The following is a 22,652-nucleotide window of genomic DNA, read 5'->3' as shown; positions in this document are numbered from 1 at the left end:
CAGAGAGGTGGTCCACCCATGGTGGGACTCACCTACAAATTTTTGGGGCCAATGGAGCCCTGTGTACACCGTGACAAGTGCTGGAATGGCTCACCACGTCCAGGTGTCCCGATTCACCAGATTTTCTTGATGGTCTGATTTATTTAAATTAATTAAAATACTTCTGATCGTCCAAAAATCACAAAATTTTGAGGATTCGTGGTCCACCTATGGGAGGACCATCTTGTAAATTTTCATGGCCATCGGGCCCCTGTACTGATCGTGGTGTGGCTTGCAAACTTGGGTCAGTTTTGGGCCAGATACTCAGGCCCGTAGGACTACCCATCACGGGACGCCCCTACCTTGGGCTGTTGCTGGGCCTGTATTCCAGCGGCATGGCCCACTTCTAATGTGTGTTGTGTATTCCCCTCTCATCTAGTGGGACCCACTGTGATATGTGTGGGTCACCATGGGCCAGTAACCCATCTGAATTAAATAAATTTCTGGATTCCAGCAGGCCCAGGAAGTGGGTGGGCTGGAATTCCAACAAGGGGCCCAAATTTGCTCCATAGTTGATTGTTTTGGAGCTGTTGTGGCCCGCCAGATTTAAGGGAGTGTTGCACATACTCTTTGCCTTATTTCCTTAGATATTTTTGGGCGTAATTAGTTCCTCTTAAGGCCCACCTTTGTGGTGATGTTGGGGGTTAGCCTTAACCAGATTTTTGGTAGTTTATAGGCCCAATGGGCTGGAAACCTATTTCTTGAGCCCAAGATCGTGTAGGGCCTGACCTTATTGCTTCACGGACCCAATGATCCGTCTACAGGCTGACCGTGTGTATTTATTAGCCGTGATGCCCTCATGAAATGCTTAATTATGGGCTGACTTGTGGGGCCCATATAAATGTATATTGTGGAGGGCCTTGTTAAGTCTTTGGGCTGATGTGGCAAGGCCCACACTGTCAGTATAGGCCTTGCCTATGTGTATTCTTGGGTTTATGGGCTGCCCTCAAGCCCACCATAATGTGTGAATTGGATGACTTTTGTTTTGGGCCATTTCTTTAGGGCCCATTATGTGATATAGTATATGCATGTTTGTGTTAGCAAGTAGGCCTTGTGGACTCAGTTCTTTTGGATAGGCCCATTGATCTTGAGCCTATACTCTCCTATCTATTGTGATGGGCTTAGGGGCAATGATACACAAGAAGTCGGGCCCATGGCTGCCCATTAAACTGACCCTGTACTTAGGCCAAAAGTGAGGCCCAACTCACTTGTGTTAAATGTGAAACTTGCCCATGTAAACGAATTACTAGGCTGCCCATGAAGCCCACCGCAATAGGTGGAATTATGACCTTTGTGGTTGGGCCCAAACCTTACTTGAGGGCCCACTATATGGCTTATGAGTTGGGCTTGGTGTATGGCCTACTAGTCCACACATTGCTTAAGCCTTAGATCTTTCATTATATGGGTAGTGGTGAGCTACCTCTTGGAAACCAGTTGAGGTTGGATGTCCTCCTGGGTGATCCTAAGGTAAGCTCATAGGTTTCTCTATGGGTGGTTAAAGGCCCACCATAGACCTTAGGCTATTTATTTAAGGCTCAATATGCATGTATGTAGAACCTACCTTAATGCATGTTTGGTCCAGGCCGTCCAAGCCTTGGATCGCCCGATTGTGGAAGCACTCTCTGCCTTGGGTTGCTGCTGGACTCACAATCCAGTAGTAGGCCTACTTGGTCTTTTCATGATATATACACACTCTCCATCTGGTGGGGTTCCCCAGTGAGTATAGTTGGCCTTCATGAGATTATTTCCACATACTCAACTAATTTCTGGACCTTAGCAGGCCCAGGAAGTCAAACGGGCCAAAAGTTTATCAAATGGCCTTCAATGTACAATTTTATGGTTACAACTTTATTTGGCTGTGGGGCTCACCATATTGAGAACTTGTGTACGTGTTACATGCTTATGCTTTCTTATAATCCTTGGGCTTAATCAGGGCATTCTTTAGGTCACTTTTAGTGATCTTATGAGGACCCCATCTTAAGATCAGAATTTTGGGACATCTAGTGAGCCCAGATTGGGCAGGGACATCCCAGCTTGGCCCAACCATACATTGGGCCGACTTCCACCATTTTGATGGACTTGTGGGCTGAGGTAAGGATAGTATTGGGCCCTCGGTTGCCTACTTAAATTACTAATTATTGGGCTGATATAGTGGGGCCCATTTCATCCAAACTTAAACCTATTTTTGGGCCGTATATTGTGTACGCGGGCTGCCCACCAAGTCCAACTTAATGCATGGATTCTATGGCCATTGGGAATTGGGCCTTGGGCCTTAATTCCCCTCTTAGAGCCATGTTGTTAAAAGTGGTATTATATCTTTTTATGGCCTATTATGAGGAATATATGTATGTAATTACTTTTATTTTTATCTTAAATGTAGGCCTTGGGCCTTTTATCCATATAGTTCATGGTAGATATGCCTTTTTGGAGAATGGTGGTTAAATGTCCCCATTATGGACCCCTCTAGGTCTGGTTGTATTTAAAAGTGATTGGATACTTATCTTAGACAGTTGCTAGGCTCATTTCTATATTACTTAGACCCGTAGTTGTATGCTTAGTCTTGTGGGCTACCCCAGGTAAATGGGCCCCCACTAGAGGTGGGATTCCTTATGGATATTGTCTAAGTACCTAGTCTTGGTTCCTTCTTGGATAGGAGGAATGTAATTTACTTTGTATATCGCCGCATAATGCGCCTAGACCCATCTTCATGACCCATGTGCATCATTGTATGCTTGGATGACACTGTGTGTGTGGTTATGATTGTGCCATTGGGCATTGCATGCTGTCTTCCTGAGGGACGTAATATTCCCTCTTGAGCATGTTGGATGCTTGGAATTGATGCATAGTTGATTGTGTGATTCATGCATCTGGCATTGCATAATATATGAGCATTATCACCCTTGCTTCATCAGGGTTGTAGCCTCCACAGATACATCGTGGATGGCCATGTTTGGACACCGGAAATGTTACTTGAGCATACCGGGTGCATAGGATGCCCATGGGTGAAATTTCCAAAACTTCCATGGTACCAAGGATCTGCTCCAACGCCGTGACCGGGTGGAATATATGAGCGCACGAGGGCCTTATACCATTAGGCCGCGACTCCCACTGTCGTGTAGTCGGTTGGATAGGGGTGTGGCCTTACTCGCCTGATGTAAGAGGGCATTGCTAGTAGTCTGACCAACTCGTGAAATGGGTCCGATGCTGTCGACCCTTGTTGGTAATTGGCTGTCCACGGGTGGGTAGTGAGGTCTCTTATGCTCGTTTGGCTGTGCGCGTGTATAAAGCGGCTAAGCCCCCGTGTAATGGACCCCGGTGATTTCCTTATGATTGGAAATATACTTGACATATGGTTTGGTTATGAGCACTGGCATTACTTGCATCGCATTAGTATTGGCTATGTAAGCCCTTCATGCATCGCCTTGGTATGGCATCCAGTACTCATTGCATCATATTCATGATAAGCCTTGGTAAGGCTAGTGTTATTCTCATTGAGCATGTCTCCTTCCTGTATCTCCTATTATTCTTCTGTGCACTATTATCACACACTTACACCACCCTCTAAGCTTCTATAAGCTTATGTACGATTGATGCGTGCAGGAGATCCTAGGCAGGTGTCGCAGTGGCAGAGTTTGGATTAGAGCTGAGCTTGAGGACCCAGTATTGCATCCTTCCTTTCTTTCTTCTATTATCTTATGAATGTCCTTTTGGACCTCATGTAAACTTGTAAAAGTTCAAATTCTTAGTGGATTTTGTGATAAGTGCCTTTTTTATTCTCAGATTTACTTGTTGTGATCTTGGGTATGCTCGTATTGGAAATGGTTATATTGTTATGGAAATCCTCCTTGTAGGATCCCAGGATCGGAACCTGCTTCAGGAGCCGAGAATGGGGTACTACGGAGGCTGTTGCGGCCAGAACCGGCCATCTGGTTCCTTGTGAATCCGATTACCGAGTCTGGGGCGCGACAGTTTAGGTTTAGGCTAAGGAATTGAGATTAGGAATAAGTGTAGGTTTAGGTTTAGGGATTTGAGAATACAATTAGGTTTTAGGTTTAGGTTTAGGATATAGGTTATAGGTTTAGGTTTAGGTTTAGGTTATAACCTATAGGTTTAGGGAATTGAGAATAGGTTAAGGTTTGGGTTTAGGAAATCAAGTTTGGGTTCGGGATCGGGTTTAGGTTTTGGTTTTCAAGTTTAGGTTTAGGTTTAGGTTAGGGAGTTGAGATTAGGATTAGGTGTAGGTTTAGGTTTAGGGATTTGAGAATACATTTAGGTTTTAGGTTTAGGTTTAGGTTTAGGTTTTGGTTAAGGTTTAGGTTTAGGCTTAGGTTTAGGTTATAAGCTATAGGTTTAGGGAATTGAGAATAGGTTAAGGTTTAGGTTTAGGAAATCGGGTTCGGGTTCAGGATCAGGTTTAGGTTTGGGTTTTCAAGTTTAAGTTTAGGTTTAAGTTAGGGAGTTGAGATTAGGATTAGGTGTAGGTTTAGCTTTAAGGATTTGAGAATACATTTAGGTTTTAGGTTTAGGTTTAGGTTATAGGTTACAGGTTTAGTTTTAGGTTTAGGTTAAGGTTATAGGCTATAGGTTTAGGTTTAGTTTTAGGTTAAGGTTAAGGTTTTGGTTTAGGTTTAGGTTATAAGATATTGGTTTAAGGAATTGAGAATAGGTTTATGTTTAGGTTTAGGAAATCAAGTTCGGGTTCGGGATCGGGTTTGGGTTTGGGTTTTCAAGTTTAGGTTTAGGTTTAGGTTAGAGAGTTGAGATTAGGATTCGGTGTAGGTATATGTTTAAGGATTTGAGAATACACTTAGGTTTTAGGTTTAGGTTTAGGTTAGAGAGTTGAGATTAGGATTAGGTTTAGGAAATCGAGTTCGGGTTTGGGATTGGGTTTAGGTTTCGGTTTTCAAGTTTAGGTTTATGTTTAAGTTAGGGAGTTGAGATTAAGATTAGGTGTAGGTTTAGGTTTAGGGATTTGAGAATACATTTAGGTTTTAGGTTTATATTTAGGTTATAGGTTATAGGTTTAGGTTAAGGTATAGGTTTATGTTTAGGTTTAGGTTATAAGCTATAGGTTTAGGGAATTGAGAATAGGTTAAGATTTACGTTAAGGAAATCGGGTTTGGATTCGGGATCGGGTTTAGGTTTTGGTTTTCAAGTTTAGGTTTAGGTTTAGGTTAGGGAGTTGAGATTAAGATTAGGTGTAGGTTTGGGTTTAGGGATTTGAGAATACATTTAGCTTTTAGGTTTAGGTTTAGGTTATAGGTTACAGGTTTAGGTTTAGTTTTAGGTTAAGGTTATAGGTTATAGGTTTAGGTTTAGGTTTAGGTTACGGTTTAGGTTTAGGTTTAGGTTTAGGTTTAGGTTATAAGATATAGGTTTAGGGAATTGAGAATAGGTTAATGTTTAGGTTTAGGAAATCGGGTTCGGGTTCGGGATCAGGTTTAGGTTTGGGTGTTCAAGTTTAGATTTAGGTTTAGGTTAGAGAGTTGAGATTATGATTAGGTGTAGGTTTAGGTTTAAGGATTTGAGGATACACTTAGGTTTTAGGTTTAGGTTTAGGTTATTAGTGCAGGTTATAGATTTAGGTTTAGGTTAGGTTATAGGTTAAGGTTTAGGGAATTGAGAATAGGTTAAGGTTTAGGTTTAGGAAATTGGGTTTGGGTTTATGATCGGGTTTAGGTTTAGGTTTTCAAGTTTAGGTTTAGGTTTAGGTTAAGGAGTTGAGATTAGGATTAGGTGTAGGTTCACGTTTAGGGATTTGAGAATACATTTAGGTTTTAGGTTTATGTTTAGGTTTAGGTTTAGGTTAATGTATAGGTTTAGGTTATAAGCTATATGTTTCGGGAATTGAGAATAGGTTAAGGTTTAGGTTTAGGAAATTAGGTTTGGGTTCGAGATCGGGTTTAGGTTTGGGTTTTCAAGTTTAGGTTTAGGTTTAGGTTAGGGAGTTGAGATTAGGATTAGGTGTGGGTTTAGGTTTAGGGATCTGAGAATACATTTAGGTTTTAAGTTTAGGTTTAGGTTATAGGTTATAGGTTTAGGTTAAGGTATAGGTTTAGGTTATAAGTTATAGGTTTAGGGAATTGAGAATAGGTTAAGGTTTAGGTTTAGGAAATTGGGTTCGGGCTCGGGATCGGGTTTATGTTTTGGTTTTTAAGTTTAAGTTTAAGTTCAGGTTAGGGAGTTGAGATTAGGATTAGGTGTAGGTTTAGGTTTAGGGATTTGAGAATACATTAAAGTTTAGGTTTAGGTTTAGGGATTTGAGAATAGGTTTAGGTTATAGGTTTAGGTTTAGGTTTAGGTTTAGGTTTAGGGATTTGAGAATAGGTTTAGGTTTTAGGCTTAGGTTTAGGTTTAGGTTAAGGTTATATGTTAAGGTTATGGTTATAGGTTTAGGTTTAGGTTAAGGTTATAGGTTTAGGTTTAGGTTAGGTTATAGGTTTTTGGTTAAGTTTAGGTTATAGTTATAGGTTTTGGGATTTAAGAATAGGTTTGTGGTTATAAGTTTAGGTTAGGCTATAGGTTAAGGTTTAGGTTTAGGAAACCGGGTTCAGGTTCAGGATCGGGTTTAGGTTTGGGTTTTCAAGTTTAGGTTTAGGTTTAGGTTAGGGAGTTGAGATTAGGATTAGGTGTAGGTTTAGGTTTAGTGATTTGAGAATAAATTAGGTTTTAGGTTTAGGTTTACGTTATAGGTTATAGGTTTAGGTTTAGGTTTAGGTTAAGGTTTAGGTTATAAGCTATAGGTTTAGGGAATTGAGAATACATTAAGGTTTAGGTTTAGGAAATCGGGTTCGGGTTCGGGTTTGGGATCAGATTTAGGTTTGGGTTTTCAAGTTTAGGTTTAGGTTTAGGTTAGGGAGTTGAGATTAGGATTAGGTGTAGGTTTAGGTTTAGGGATTTGAAAATACATTTAGGTTTTAGGTTTATGTTTAGGTTATAGGTTATATGTTTAGGTTTAGGTGTAGGTTAAGGAGTTGGTTTAGGTTTCGGTTTGGGTTATAAGCTATAGGTTTAGGGAATTGAGAATAGGTTAAGGTTTAGGTTTAGGAAATCGGGTTCGGGTTCGGGATCAAATTTAGGTTTTGGTTTTCAAGTTTAGGTTTAGGTTTAGGTTAGAGAGTTGAGATTAGGATTAGGTATAGGTTTAGGTTTAGGTTTAGGGATTTGAGAATAGATTAAGGTTTAGGGATTTGAGAATAGGTTTAGGTTATAGGTTTAGGTTTAGGGATTTGAGAATAGGTTTAGGTTATAGGTTTATGTTTAGGTTAAGGTTATAGGTTTAGGTTTAGGTTAAGGTTATAAGTTTAGGTTTAGGTTAGGTTATAGGTTTTTGGTTAAGGTTTTGGTTATAGTTATAGGTTTTGGGATTTGAGAATAGGTTTGGGTTATAAGTATAGGTTTAGGTTAGGTTATAGGTTAAGGTTTAGGTTTAGGAAATCGGGTTCGGGTTTAGGTTTGGGTTTTCAAGTTTAGGTTTAGGTTTTAGGTTAGGGAGTTGAGATTAGGATTTGGTGTAGGTTTAGGTTTAGGGATTTGAGAATACATTAGGTTTTAGGTTTAAGTTTAGGTTAAGATTTAGTTTATAAGCTATAGGTTTAGGGAATTAAGAATACATTACGGTTTAGGTTTAGGAAATCAGGTTCAGGTTCGGGATTGGGTTTAGGTTTGGGTTTTCAAGTTTAGGTTTAGGTTAGGGAGTTGAGATTAGGATTAGTTGTAGGTTTTGGTTTAGGGATTTGAGAATACATTTAGATTTTAGGTTTATGTTTAGGTTATAGGTTATAGATTTAGGTTTAGGTTTAGGTTAAGGTATAGGTTTAGGTTTCGGTTTAGGTTATAAGCTATAGGTTTAGGGAATTGAGAATAGGTTAAGGTTTAGGTTTAGGAAATCGGGTTCGGGTTCGGTATCGGGTTTAGGTTTTGGTTTTCAAGTTTAGGTTTAGTTTTAGGTTAGGGAGTTGAGATTATGATTATGTGTACGTTTATGTTTAGGGATTTGAGAATACATTAAGGTTTAGGTTTATGTTTAGGGATTTGAGAATAAGTTTAGGTTATAGGTTTGGGTTTCGGTTTAGGGATTTGAGAATAGGTTTAGGTTATAGGTTTAGGTTTAGGTTTTGGGATTTGAGAATAGGTTTAGGTTATAGGTTTAGGTTTAGGTTAAGGTTAATGTTAAGGTTAAGGTTATAGGTTTAGGTTTAGGTTAAGGTTATAGGTTTAGGTTTAGGTTAGGTTATAGGTTTTTGGTTAAGGTTTAGATTATAGTTCTAGGTTTTGGGATTTGAGAATAGGTTTAAGTTATATGTATAGGTTTAGGTTAGGGAGTTGAGATTAGGATTAGGTGTGGGTTTAGGTTTAGGAATTTGGGAATACATTAGGTTTTAGGTTTAGGTTATAAGCTATAGGTTTAGGTTATAGGTTTAGGTTTAAGATTGCCATGTGGATACACTGGATGCCAACCCAACCTACCCTGAATATATAACTCTCAATTTATTAAGAAAACTAACAAAATGGCTTTCCACATGGAAATATAGAGTTGACAACAACAGATTCAACAATGCCAATAGTCAAGCAGCTAAAAGGTAGCAACAAAGTGACATGCGCAAAATTAAAGACATGCATGAGATAAATGCGTCCAACAAATCCCGTATAAAATGAAAAGAAAAATTATATATATATATATATATATATATATATAAATTGAAAAATACACTTAAAACCCGTATAAAATGAAAAGAGAAAAAAAAAATCCTAAAAACCCAACAAATCTCACGTTAGATTTAACAAGACCCATATCCCCAAATCCAACAAAAATCAAAACCTATATACCAAAATCCTACAAAAACCCTTCCAGACCCTAAAAAACCCCAATCTGGAGTAAAAATGGAGAGGGAGAGAGAGTACCGTTCCGCAAACCGATCTAGATTCATTGGTGTTGATGTTGTAGAGGATGCCTTCATATCTGATTTCACATTTGGATGTCAAGCTAATCACGTTCTGATGTAGGAATCTGTGGATCCTCCTCCACCGCTAGATCCTAAAGAAGCTTTTACTGCAGTTGTTGCTGTTGCTACTGCCATGGCTTTTCATAGCAGAGAGAGAGAGAGAGAGGGCTTCTCGTCGATGGAAGATGAGGAAAAGAGGGAAAATTGGAAAACAGGAGCGGGCATCGGATGGTTTTCGTCTTTTAATGAAAAAAATTTCAAATCCGTATATTGTGAGTTTACCATTATTTTTAACACCATCTCTATTAACGGTCGTACATGCATGGGACCATTTTTCGAATGGTTAAGATCGTTTTATAAAACAATGTTATAAATATTTACGATTTACAACTAGACCGATTATTTCGATGGTCTGGATAACTCTATATCTTAGCCACTATTGCAATGGATGAGTCAACACCATTTTACATAAAATGCAAGGCTCACAATGAAAAACATTAAATGGAAAATGTTAACTTGAACTTTGGACTTGGTATCGCTTTATGGGCCCCACCATGATCTATTTCTTTCATCCACGCCGTCCATATATTTCATAACATCATTTTTTATATGATCCCAAAAAATAAGCCTGAAATAAATCTTAGGTGGACCACATAATCAAAAAACACTATTGAGTGTCGACCATTAAAAACATTTTGGGGGCCATAGAAGTTTTAGATCAAGCTGATTTTTGTTTTTTCCCTTACTCTAGGCCTGTATGACCTAATCAACAGATTGGATGTCAAATAAATAGTACAGTGCGCCTTAGGAGGAATTTAATGGTGGATATCTAATCATTATTGTTTTCATGTGGTGTGGTCCACCTGAGATTTCTATCCCTCTAATTTTTTGGATCAAGCCCTAAATTATCAGTAAAAATGGATGAAATACATACATCATGGTGGGGCGCCCAAAAATGAGAGGTATATAAATCTCAAGTGCCCACTGTAATATTTATTTTTATTCGACCTGTTAATTAGGTCAGACATAAAAGGAAAATAATAATAATAATAATAATAATAATAATAAAACAAATATCAACTTCATCCAAAATATGGTGTGGTCCTAAATTGAGAGGTATATAAAGATCATTTTATGATTTGATCTCAAAATTGAGAAGTATATAAATCGATATCTCAGGTGCACCACACCACATGAAAACAATAGTGATTGGATATCCATCATTAAAATCATCCGAAGGCCCACTGTACTGTTTATTTGACATTCAATATGTTGATTAAGTTATACATGGCCAGATGAAGGGGAAAAACAAAAATCAGCTTGATCCAAAACTTTTATGGCCCCAAAATGTTTTTTAATGGTTGACGCTCATTCAACGCTGTTTCTTGGAATGTGGTCCACTTTCGATTTGGATATATCTCATTTTTGGTCTCATATCGTAAGATGATCTTTAAAAATAGATAGACAACATGGATTAAACACATACACCATAGTTGGGCTCACAGAGCACCAACCACTAGCTATTGGATGGTGTCAGAGGGAGTAGTCAATCCGTTCCCCTTATTTGTGGTGTGGTCCATTTAATCTTTGGATATGATTCATTTTTTTGATAATTCTCTAAAATTATCTCGAAAAATGGATGAACTGTGTGGGTTGATCCCAAATTTTTGGTAAATCCAAAACTCAAGTGTACCATGCCACGCCAAACAGTGTGGAATAATGATTTCCACCATTGATACCTTCCTTAGGCCCACAGTAATGTTTATTTGACATCCAACATGTTCATAATATCAAAAAGATATAAAAAAAAAATATAAACAAAGAGATATCTCATAACCTAAAGGGGACACATCAAATCCACGGTGTTGATGTTCGACACACATCATGATGGGGCCCACAAAACTTACTAACATCAATTCTTAGGTTTTCACGAGGTCAGTAAGTTGGGTCACAATTTTGACCAGAATATTTGGCCCATTTTACATGTCTGGTCCATTCACTTTATTTTACTGATCATTACCCTTAATTTGACTAATTACTCGCCCCGATCATGATACACATGAGAAAAATATTGGGTGGGCCACACCACATACTATAGTTGAGAGGGTTACCCTCCCATTAAAACATTCATAATCATTTATTGGGCCCACCTAGATGTGGTTCATAGATCCAGCCCATTCATTATGTGTGTCCCACTTGGATGAGGAGTCAGACCAAGTTTCATATACATCCAAAACTCACGTGGGCCCCACCAAATGCTTTTATATATTTTAGGGATGTCTTCACATAGTTTTAGATGCTATGGCCCACCTGAGTTTCGTATAAGACTGATTTTTGGACTTAAAGGGGACACATCAAATGCATGGTGTTGAGATGTTCTACACGCATCATGGTGGGGCACACACAGATTAACCTCATGGGAAGTTCCCATGAGGTGACCTTATAGTACCATTTCACTATTTAGGTAACTCCTTCACGGGTGTTACTTTAACCGTGTAGGGCCCACCTTCATATATTTTATGTATATCGACACCATCTATATATTTTTCCATCATATTTTAGGATGTGATTTTAAATCACATGAACTCAATAATCTTAGGTGGGCCATACCAATCAAAACAATGATGAATAACTATTAAAAACCTTTTGAAGGCTATAAAAGTTTTGGATGATCTTTGTAGTTTACCTTCATCTAGATCTTCTTTACATTATCAACAAGTTGGATTGCAAATAAACATTACTAAAACCTTACGATGGGCTCTTTATAATTTTTAATGGCGAGGTACTATATTATCATTCTTTCTAGTGGTGTGGTCCACTTAAGATTTAAATCTACACAATTTTTTATACCCGGCACAAAAATGGGTTGAAGAAACATAGGGGCGGTAAGGATATACAACACATCATCAAAATCTCACTTTTGTTATATAACTTTTCAATTTTTCTTGTCAAAATAAAAAATCTAGTTTTCTTTTTTAAAATATATATTTTTTTACAATTTTTCACAATTTTGTTTAATTTCTTAAATTTTGTTTTTCAAAATATCATTTTTTTAAATCTCACTTTTGTTATATAACTTTTCAAATTTTCTTGGCAAAATGCAAAATCTAGTTTTCTTTTTTAATATATATATATATATATATATATATATATATATATATATATATATATATATATATATATATATATATTCAATTTGTCAATTTTTTCACAATTTTGTTTAATTTTTTAAATTTTCTTTTTCAAAATATTATTTTTTTATTGATTTTTTTTAAATTATCAACATTATTCAAAGTTCTTAATTTTTTTCACAAAATCTAGATTTTTATAAAATTACAGTTTTTTTTTTAAACTTAAATTTTTCTTAAACATTGTTAATTATTTTTCTAAGATTCTTAACTATTTTTTTTCGAAATTCATAATTTTTTTAAGGAGGCATGTTGACCTGAGCATTAGAGAAGGTTTAGGACCGTCTCTAATAGAGATGGTCTTTGACAGTCTCTAATAGAGACGGTCTTTGATGGTCTCTAATAGAGACGTTTTAGGACCGTCGCTAATAGAGATAGTCTTTGACAAGGCTATAAGACGATTAAGGATCGTCTCTAATAGAGATGGTCTTTGACAGTCTCGGATTACGAGTAAAAGATGGCCAATGACTGTCTCTAATGCAGACGGCCAATGACCGTCTCAAATGACTGCATATAAGACGGTCGAGGACCATCTCTAATGCGGATGGCCAATGACCGTCTTAGATGTCCGCATATAAGACAGTCAACGACCGTCTTAAATGATTTTTGGACGTTCATATTTTTAAGACAATATTAAGGACGGTCAGGGGCCGTCTAAAATTTTAGAGACGGTTTACGACCGTCTCTAAAGCATCTTTAAACCAAGCAATTTTAGAGACGGTCCAGAACCGTCTCGAAATTTATCCTTTTTTTCCATTTTTCACGTAGTGTTTGTTAGCTGACTATATGATTGGACATTCATTTCATGGGCAATGAGCCCAATGCCTGTCTGAATGTTTTACCCGGGGCATAGATCGTCTGGATGTTTTAACCGGGTCGATGATTACATGGGTGACGACCCTAATGTCAATCTTAACATTTTACTCGGGACAATGATTGCATTTATGTATCCATGCATCTAATAAGACTGCATTTACTATGTTTTGGTTGTCTGGATGTTTTATATTATTTCTTACCTAATAACGGCGGTGTGTAATCTTGAGGAGAATTCACACCGAGTTGGTCACTCATCCATCAAATATATAACTGTACAGGTTGCACAGGTGGCCCAGGTGAAATTCATGTTTATATTGACGAGGAACAACCTATATTCGATAGGGATGCATGATTGTAATTACTAAGGGTTGCTACAAGAATTCATATCTCAAATTTGTTGTAATTTACTTTATTTCACATGTAATATTATTTTATTTTGTAATTGTAAGAATGGGGACATTGGTTTGTATAAGTCATTATGGGCAGCTCTTGTATATTTTAAATGTAAATGAAATTTTCCTTTATGTTGATTTGTCCATTCTACACTCATCTTCTTACTCTGATAGTTGAATAAAAAAAATATACTTTAATTGGACCATCCTTTAGGGTTAACACTCAAGTTTTTGGGAAACAGGTCGTGTACTCGGGTCCTGAAAAGTTGGGGTGTTAAAGGCTTCCACGGAAACTTATATACATACATTTTCGTTGGAGGCTTACATAAGGACTTAACAAATGTATACTCCCATTATAGGCTTACACAGGATTTAACACACTTATACTCCCATTGAATGCCTACACAAGGACTTAATGGTTGGGTGACAAACTTTGTACTTAATCTTACACTAAAAAGAGTATACAGACTTTAAACTGACAACCATACTTTTTAGATTGAGCCCCATTGATGCGCCTTGCTTGAGATGTAAATTCACTTCTTAAATTTGATTCTTTTATGCTCTCCTGATCCTTGAAGTTGTTTTCCTTCCGCTTTCTTGAATCAACTATCGAAAACAATATTCCTATTGAGATGCCAAGGTAATTGAATCTCCTATAACTATGGGATAGTTGGTTTTATGTGGGGATTCAACTAAATGGGTATTTTAGAGAATTTAGAAATGAATTTACCTATATGATTATGTCTAATCTCAAAAATATGAGTGAGAGTGAACAACTTCATAATAGAGCTTCAAATGCTCATTAGAGTGATTAATCACAAGAAGGGTGTCATAAATCACTTTGGCTTGGAGTCTAGGAGAAGGATAATGAATGGAGAATTCACTACAAAAACAACTAGCAAAAGCTACGGATTATGAGAGTTATTGACTACATATAAACCGTAGCTAATTCACTACAGATTAAATCTGTAGCTAATAGTTATTACCCTACCAGGACCTATCTAAAGACTGATGGTCCCATAAGGGTCTATATGGGATCCACCATAATGTATGTGTTTTATCTAAGTCGTCCATCCATTTTGACAACTCAATTTAGGGCATGGGCTTAAAAAAGGAGGCAGATTGAAGGCTCAAGTGGACCACACCATAAGAAATAATGGAGATTAAGTTCCTATCGTTGAAAAATTCTCGGGAGTGGTGTGGTCCACTTGGGGCTTCTCCATATGCCTCTATTTTAGGATTGTGCCCTAACTCTAATAGTCAAAATGAATGAACAGCGTGGATGAACCACATCCATCACGGTGAGCACCATGTAGCCCTTAACAGGACTGTCCATCTTTAGTTATGCCTAAAATAAGGCCCATGGAGCCCCTTACAGGACCTTTCGTCTTTACCCAAACCCTAAAAAAACTCTCTCTCTCTCTACTGTGCTCCCTCTCCCTCTCTCGCAAATCCCAACCCTCCCATTTGTTACCCAGCAACTTCTCGATCTTTGTGCATTGTCTCCACCACCAGTGCAACCCCTTGAAACATCCTCAGTGAAAATTCGCCTTTGCTGCAACTCAGATTTGGTGCAGCCAGCAACCCCATCCTTCACCTCTTCTCCTTCTCCCTCTCTAACTAGGTACTCATTTTAAAATGTTGATATTCTTGGCTACTTTGGCAAGATGACAATACGATTGTGTTTGCCATGGCTTACCCAGTTGTGGCCCTTATATATTGTTAATGGGAATAAATGGTACTTGATCTGGACTGTCTGAACCTTGGATCCAATATTTTCCAAGACAGAGATGTGCAATTTCACATTCTTTGCTTTGTAGAGATTAGGGTTTGACAAGATCTGTTAAAAAAAAGGTGGGTTTTTTACTCATGGTTATGAAATTTCAACTTTTTAAAGCTGGAATCTGTGAAGAAGTTGTTTTCTTGTGTAAATTAGAAATTTCAGTGGCTTGTAGGTCTAATCCATAAAAAATTCCATTTTAGGGGTAAACATGAGGTTTCTACTTCTTAAAGCTTCATAATCTATAAAAATGCCATCTTTAATCTCTCAACGCATTGGCATTTTAGATTATTTTGCATGATCATATCACTCTGGTGAAGTCATTGTGTGTTAATGATGCTCGATATGCTTTCGATGAAATGTTAGAAAGAAATTGTGGGAGAATCAACAATGAGGATCAATTTCATAATGTGCAATGAAAATTGATTTCACAATATCATAGGGGTGGTGTTGAGACTCAAATATTACATAATTTCTCCCATTTACATCATGGTTTTATGAACATGAATCCGCTTAATATTCTATTTTACTCATGTAAGTGTTGCAAGGTGAATTTAAGAGCTTGGATTGAAAAAAGGTGCTAAAAAGCATGAATTTGATGCTCAAGAATTACCAAGACGAGGGATGGATCTTAGGAGACCAAGATTGAAGAATTCACATACCAAAGATCTAAGAAAACTAAGTGAAGAATGAAGAAAATCGAAGATTTGAAGTGAAGAATCCTGAAATCGTCCTAAAAAACTGTATTCTAAAGCTCTGAGGTCTATTTTGGAAAATTGTGCAGCAGAAAATCTATTTTAAACAAACTGTGCAGCAAGAAGTCTATTTTGGTAAATGAGTATATTTGAGGCAATTTCCAGGGTTTTTTTATAACTTTGTACGAAAATTGGAGTTCCCTACTAATAAATAGAGCTTCCTAAGGCATTTTAAAGCATCATTCAAGGCATCCCAAAGCAAGAATTAGGGTTTTTAAAGAGTTTTTAATTTTATTAAAGTTCTATAAGTTTGTTTTTTAAAAAAATCTGTTCTATTTACATTTATTTCTTTCTTCTTATTTTTTTCTTTCTTTTTCTATTCTAATTATGTTTTTCTAAGTTCCCTCTAGCCTAAGCTAGAAGGGAAGCACATGGGTTTAATAATTCTTTAAGTTATGATGATTGATTGATTTAATGATGAGAAGAATGGTGTATGCACGTTATTTATTATTTAGGTTTTGTTTTTCTTATCCTCTTGTGAGATCCATATGTTTTCATCATATGAGATTCACATTGATGGATATGCTTATCCTGAAATTGCGGTAATGACTGCTTTAGTTGAAGCAGGAATATGCCAATATGTCCTAAAGGGGGGGTGAATAGGACTTTTATAAAATTTTATAGTTTATTTAAAATCCTATCAAACTTGTCCTGAGTAGATATGCATGAATTAGGATTTCTTCAAAATAACTTTAATGGCTTCCAAACTAAATAAAGGATCTAATCATAAAAACTACTTTGAAAGATAAACAAGATGCGAATCAGAGTTTATGATGGATGTAACTGTGTGTGAGATGTGATCTTAGATAATCAAATATGAAATCATATCATCAGATAGGAATGAAAAACAATAGCAATCACAAATACATTCATTTTTATAGTGGTTCGACTACTTGTCTACTCCACTCCCGGTAAATGCACTCAACCCTTTAGTGTATGAGATTTCACTAAGGAGGTTTCACAACAAGTTCACCTCAAACCAGAGGTTTTAAATCAGGTTCACCTCTAATCAGTACAACCTACACTTAGGTTGACAGTTTATGCTCCCATGAGCAAGGGTCAACACATAGCACCCAATTTTAGGCACACTGGCCAAGGATCCACTCATGGAACCTCACAAGTTTATGCTCCCAAGAGTAAAGGTCAACACAAAGCACCTAACTTTTAGACCACCTTGGTCAAGGACCTAAGAGTTTATGCTCTCCACACAGTAAGGGTCAATATAAAGCACCCAACTTTTAGACCACCTTGGTTAAGGACCTATTACAAGGACCTAAGAGTTTATGCTCTCCACAGAGCAAGAGTCAACACAAAAAAACCCAACACGTACACTCCCGCATGAGGCCTCCTACGAGGACTTACAAGGGGTGAGAAACACCTTAGATCCAATCCTACAGAAGGAATGATCATAAGGGTCCTCTGGACTCTAATAACTTATAAATAAGCAGATGAGTCCCTTTCATCACATTGTTGAAGATCTACTACTTTGATGAAGAACTTCAGCTTCCTTGATCCGCAACTCATAAGATGTATCAATACATGGCGACGGGTTGGGTTAATGTTATAATAGAATCCTACTCTATTGAATATTTTCCTATAAGGGAGATAAAGCGATTCCAATCATTTATGCATTCAAGGCATCCCAGTTTAATGGTTTGCCATTAAGGTGGTAGCTAGAGGATCCTTGAATGCGGAAGTTCATTCCCCAATCCATTATATTGAATGTCAATGATGAGGGTAGATTAGAGGATGAACTCTCATGAGAGAAAAAGGCTAAGGGTATATGATCTAGGGTTAAGCACACAAAAGTACTCTCTCTTTTTCTCTATCCAACAACCAAGGGCAAGCTCTCATTAAGTAGGCAGAAGGTTCTAACAGATATAAAATGGTCATATTTTTGATAGAGTTCGACATCATCAAGTAGGGTCGATATCATTGAGCGTATACTCTCGATAACATCGACTGTTCGCTCAATGACATGAACTCAAATGTCAAACGCTTTTGAAACCATTTGCCAACTGGTCGAGGAAATCGAACATGCATCGATGTCATTGGATTTTGAATTCCGATTTCATTGACACGAGGTTCGATTCCTTGACACTTGAAAAATGAGAGAGACTTGCCTTTGAAAATTTTTAGGTTAAAAGAATGATCGAGACATACTCGATATCATCAGAATTTGAATGTCGATGATATTGATAGTCGTGTCGATGCATTGATAAATCCAAAGGATTTTTCAGTTAGGTTTGCTGGACAGTTTATGTCCATTCTCAATGCCATCAACCCAGCCTTGATATCATTGAAATTTGAATATCGATTCTGTCGAGTGATCCTCGATCCAAGATAGAACAACCTGAAAATATTGCTGAAAAACAGAGTGTCTAAAATCGATATCATCGAAGGGCTTTCGATATCATCGAAATTTGAATTCTGAGGATATCGAGGAGACTTCGATATATCAAGGATTTTGTGATTTGCCTTAGTAGAACTTGGACACATTATATATGATGTCGATTTTATTGAGTCAACTTCGATGGACTTGAGATTCAATTATCGATGATATCGATACATCAATAATTCCGTCCAGAGGTATATGCGGTTGCTGCACATCTTTTGTCCTCATTTCGATATTATCGAGTGAGTTTCGAGGACATCGACAACAAGGTTTGGTTTCATTGAACCGTCTGTCGATAAATTGACAAAGGTAGAAAACTTAGAGATTTTTTGTAGTTTGAAGAAAAGTTTTCTAACCCAAAAACCATATGATTTTTTAATCAATTTTAAGGGATTTAGTTACCTGGTGTTTTGGGACATGGGATGTGAGGCTAAGATTTACCTATGGTGAGTTCGGGCCCACATCCAGTTGAGGCAGACGGTTGATTGATCTTCTTATGGAGCTTCTCTGTCTAGCCAACTCAACACTCACGCTAATTGACAAACTATGGCACTTTCAATCTCCTCCTTTGTCAATTACGTGATAAAATACCAAAACACCCTAAAAAAACTTCTATACTGACATCCTAAATTGTGTATGCATGAACTTTAAGCAATTGTATAATCCTATCTAATTCACAAACACAAACATTCAGAAGATGCACCCCCTAACTACAAACTCCCCCTATCTTGTTGCAGCTGCTCCCCCTAACACCTGCATCACTAAGCACAAACAAATACACACAATTTTCCTTCAGGGTGTGGGATTTGTTCTCGCCCTTTTTGTCAGTCATTGTTAAAGGATAACATAATAGTTGATATTAACTGAAGTTTAGATAATATGGGAGAACTATCATTCAGGGAGCATACGCACAAAATAGATAGATGTAAACCATGTATGCATAGCAGACAATATTTAGATCAAAATATCTCATGCATCTCACACTATTGGAGCTATAACCAGAGAAAACAGGGAATCCCTAAAATGTAAAACATGGCAATGAATATGTGTAAGTGATAACCATCCATATCCCAAAATATCCAAAAATATATTGCCCAAGATTGGCAGTAGTATAACATTCGTCCCAAACAAAAAGACCAAAGCCCTTTCATAAGCACCCAAAAACTAGTATTTACCTTATTCAGAGTATATTCATAAGTTAAAAGAGACTGTTAGACCTAGTGATAAGATTTTCAAGATCAAGGTCAGACAAGCCAACTAGAGATAAGGTTAAATCAAGAATGTTAACAATGGACTCTACAGTGATCTCAACACTATCATCTCCAACTGTGACTGTAAAAGATGGTGGTTCTAGTGTTGGAGAATGACAGTAGACAAAGAACCGATAGGACCGCTCAATGTGGCATGCTCCCCCGAAATCAAGAATAGGAAGCCAGTCGATTGCCTCTAATAGAGCTTCTATGTTGTAGGATTTTATGCAGTTCCTGTCAACCCTACGCTCAAACACCAGGCGCCTCCTAGAGTATTTTTTTAAGTATGTGTGGAGGAGGAACCACAATAGTTTCTGGTGGTGCTGGTGCATCAGCCAGGGTTTCTCTATGAGACGACTGTCGCGTAGAGGAGATCCGTGGGTGTGCAGGAGATTGTTGAGACTGAGTCCTACCCTTTCCTTTTGAAGCCACAACTTTCTTTCTGATAGGCCGAGATGATTCACCGATGGCCGGAGACTTCCCTTTCTCCTTACTCATTAGGACACTCTGAGGAAGTTGTCAAAAGAGGGAAGAATTTGAAGATCTTGAGAACCGACTCAAAATTTCCAAATAAAAGAATCTTAACACAACAGAGTATACCTTGAGGAATCAAGAGTATGTGTTAGAGATTACCTGAGTTCGGACACTTTAGATGGCATATGCTTGACATATGATGAGAGCCATGGAAGAAAAACCTAGAAAAAATCAAGCAGGGAAGCTAAGAAGTGAATCTTTACCGCTTGTCGGCCTTTTATTAGGCAGTGAGATTCGATGTCATCGAACATGGTTTCGATGATATCGGTATGCCCTATTCGATTTTATCGAAGATGTCTTTGATAACAATTTTGATTATGTGACTTTTCAAATTCCGAATAGGTGTTGATGATATCGACCTTGATCGATTTAATCGAGGATCTAAATGAGTTATCGACACACATATCAAAGGTGAATATTTTTCATTTTTCTACAGTACTTTGACATACTTTCATGTATAATGTAGTATATCTTTGAATCAGTATAGTACATAGTAAAATTTTGTACAAGCATTGTACAAACCAAAATTATAAACATTAGAATGTTTATATACAAAAAGGTTGAGGTGAGGGACCCTAGATGTTTCATTACGAGCTTAGCAAAATTGCATCTTTTTAGTAGCTATCCAGATCTAGATGCAAGACCTGGACATGTTTTTCCATGCCCAATTATTTTTAGGCATGTGAATCAGCCTTTCCTTTTCCTTTAATAACATAACAATGGTTGTTTGTGTGAGAACCTTTCATTATTGATTTTCCTGAAAGATCTAGGATCTCGCATTTTTCTTTGTTGAATATAAGCACATGCTTATTGTCACATATTTGAGAAATGCTTAAAAGATTATGCGTTAGTCCTTTTATGTAAAAGGCATTCTCATTGTTTAGCAAATTTATTCCTTTAATAATTCCCTGTCCAATTACCTTAGCGGTGCTTCCATCTCCATAAGTGCTTATCCCATTATTAAGATCTGAATAATTCGAAAGGAGGGATTTGTCACCTATGACATGTCGTGAACAACCGTTGTCTAGGTACCACTTAGTATCATTGCCTATTATATGATTTGAATGAGTGACAAGGCAATTCTTTTTTTCTTTTATTACCCATTTTGTGACAGGCTTTTTAACCATGGAAGCTTTAGTTTCTTAAAGCGAGTTGGGCAACTGAATCATGTTTTCTTGTCTTACAGATTTATTAGTTTTCTTCTTCGGTTCAACCACTTGATTCATCCTGTTGGTCATTCTAGGTGACGATGGATGTGTTCTTCGTCTATCTATATTTCTAGGTGGACTCCTGTTATTTTGTATTGTTCTTCTGGTTGGCTTGTGTTTATCAGTATGATTTTGACCAGAGTTATATTGAGTCCTCCCAGGTGTCTTCCATTCAAACTTATAATGACCCGAGTCACCACATAGATGATAAACTGGAGTAGTTCTAATTTTACTTCCTGAAGCAACAGATCTATCCATTTGTGCTTCATTTCCAGTTCTTGTTTTAATTTTATCATACCCTAGACCACTCTTGTCTTTTCCTCGTCTTCCCATCCATAACAATTTTTCCCGCTTTTCACCACTTTGGGAAAATTTATAGTTTATTTCAGCAGATTTTTTTGGATTTTTCTAAGTCAAATTGGAGTGTGTGATTCTTATTTTGGAGATGCTCATTTTCTTCTTCCAATAGTTCAATTTGTTTAGTAAGTTTTGATGATTCAGTTTTTAAGGACAGATTGATTCTTTCCAACTAATCATTCTCTGAATGATAGTATTGTAGATCATTAATTAGATGTGTATTAATTTCCAAAGTTTTATCCAGATCTTTTTGTAACAATTCCTTTTTGTTTTTAAACATTCCAAGTCTTCTAACTATATTGATGCTATGGATGTATAGTTGATTGTAAGCATCTTGTAGTTTATTCTGTTCATCTTCTTCTTTTTCTATTTCTTCATTATCAGATGGAAATGATTCAGTGGCTTTTCAAAGATTTCTAGTCTTTATCGCTCTCTGAGTCGCTAGATTCTGAGCTTGACTCTTCCGTATCATCCCATGTGGCAGCCATTGCCTTACCCTTAGTTTTTCTATTTAGGCATTCAGTAGACATGTGTCCAAACTTTTAACAAGCATAACATTGTGGTTCTTTGGTCTTTTTACTAAATTTACCTGCAGAATGTTTGTTGTCCACCTTTTTTCCTTTAAATGGATGGCCACGATTTTTCTGAAAGAATTTTCTAAACCGTTGTGCCAATAAAGTCAATTCTTCATCTTCACTTTCTCTTTCGCTTCCAATGTCCTCATTTATTGTATTCTTTGAAGTTTTGAGGACAGTGGTTTTTGGATTTTGGGGTTTGTTTGAAGTGTAGTTCAAATGTTTGTAGGGAACCTACTAGTTCTTCTACTTTCATTTCATTTATGTTTTTACATTCTTCAATGGTTGTTACTTTAGGATTGAACCGTTCTGCTAATGATCTTAGTATTTTTCTATAGATTTTTGGGACCGGAACTTTCTCACCTAATCCACCCATGGAGTTGCAAATGATATTCAGTTTTGTGAAAAACTATATGAA

General features: G+C 37.1%; 1 protein-coding gene across 1 annotated transcript in view; it reads right to left on the bottom strand.

The window, feature by feature from the left end:
- LOC131238823 (uncharacterized) overlaps positions 1-14,970 on the bottom strand; it is a 29,884-nt gene extending 14,914 nt beyond the window's left edge. Inside the window, exon 1 of the mRNA XM_058236419.1 lies at positions 14,855-14,970. Within this exon, the coding sequence (XP_058092402.1) occupies positions 14,855-14,970 (116 nt within the window). The remainder of the gene's footprint in view (positions 1-14,854) is intronic.
- Positions 14,971-22,652: the final 7,682 nt, after the last annotated feature.

Source organism: Magnolia sinica, chromosome 3 (genome assembly GCF_029962835.1).
Source record: "Magnolia sinica isolate HGM2019 chromosome 3, MsV1, whole genome shotgun sequence".
Lineage (NCBI taxonomy): Eukaryota > Viridiplantae > Streptophyta > Magnoliopsida > Magnoliales > Magnoliaceae > Magnolia > Magnolia sinica.
The sequence above is the reverse complement of the archived record's forward strand: the minus strand, read 5'-3'. Positions and strand labels throughout refer to the sequence as shown.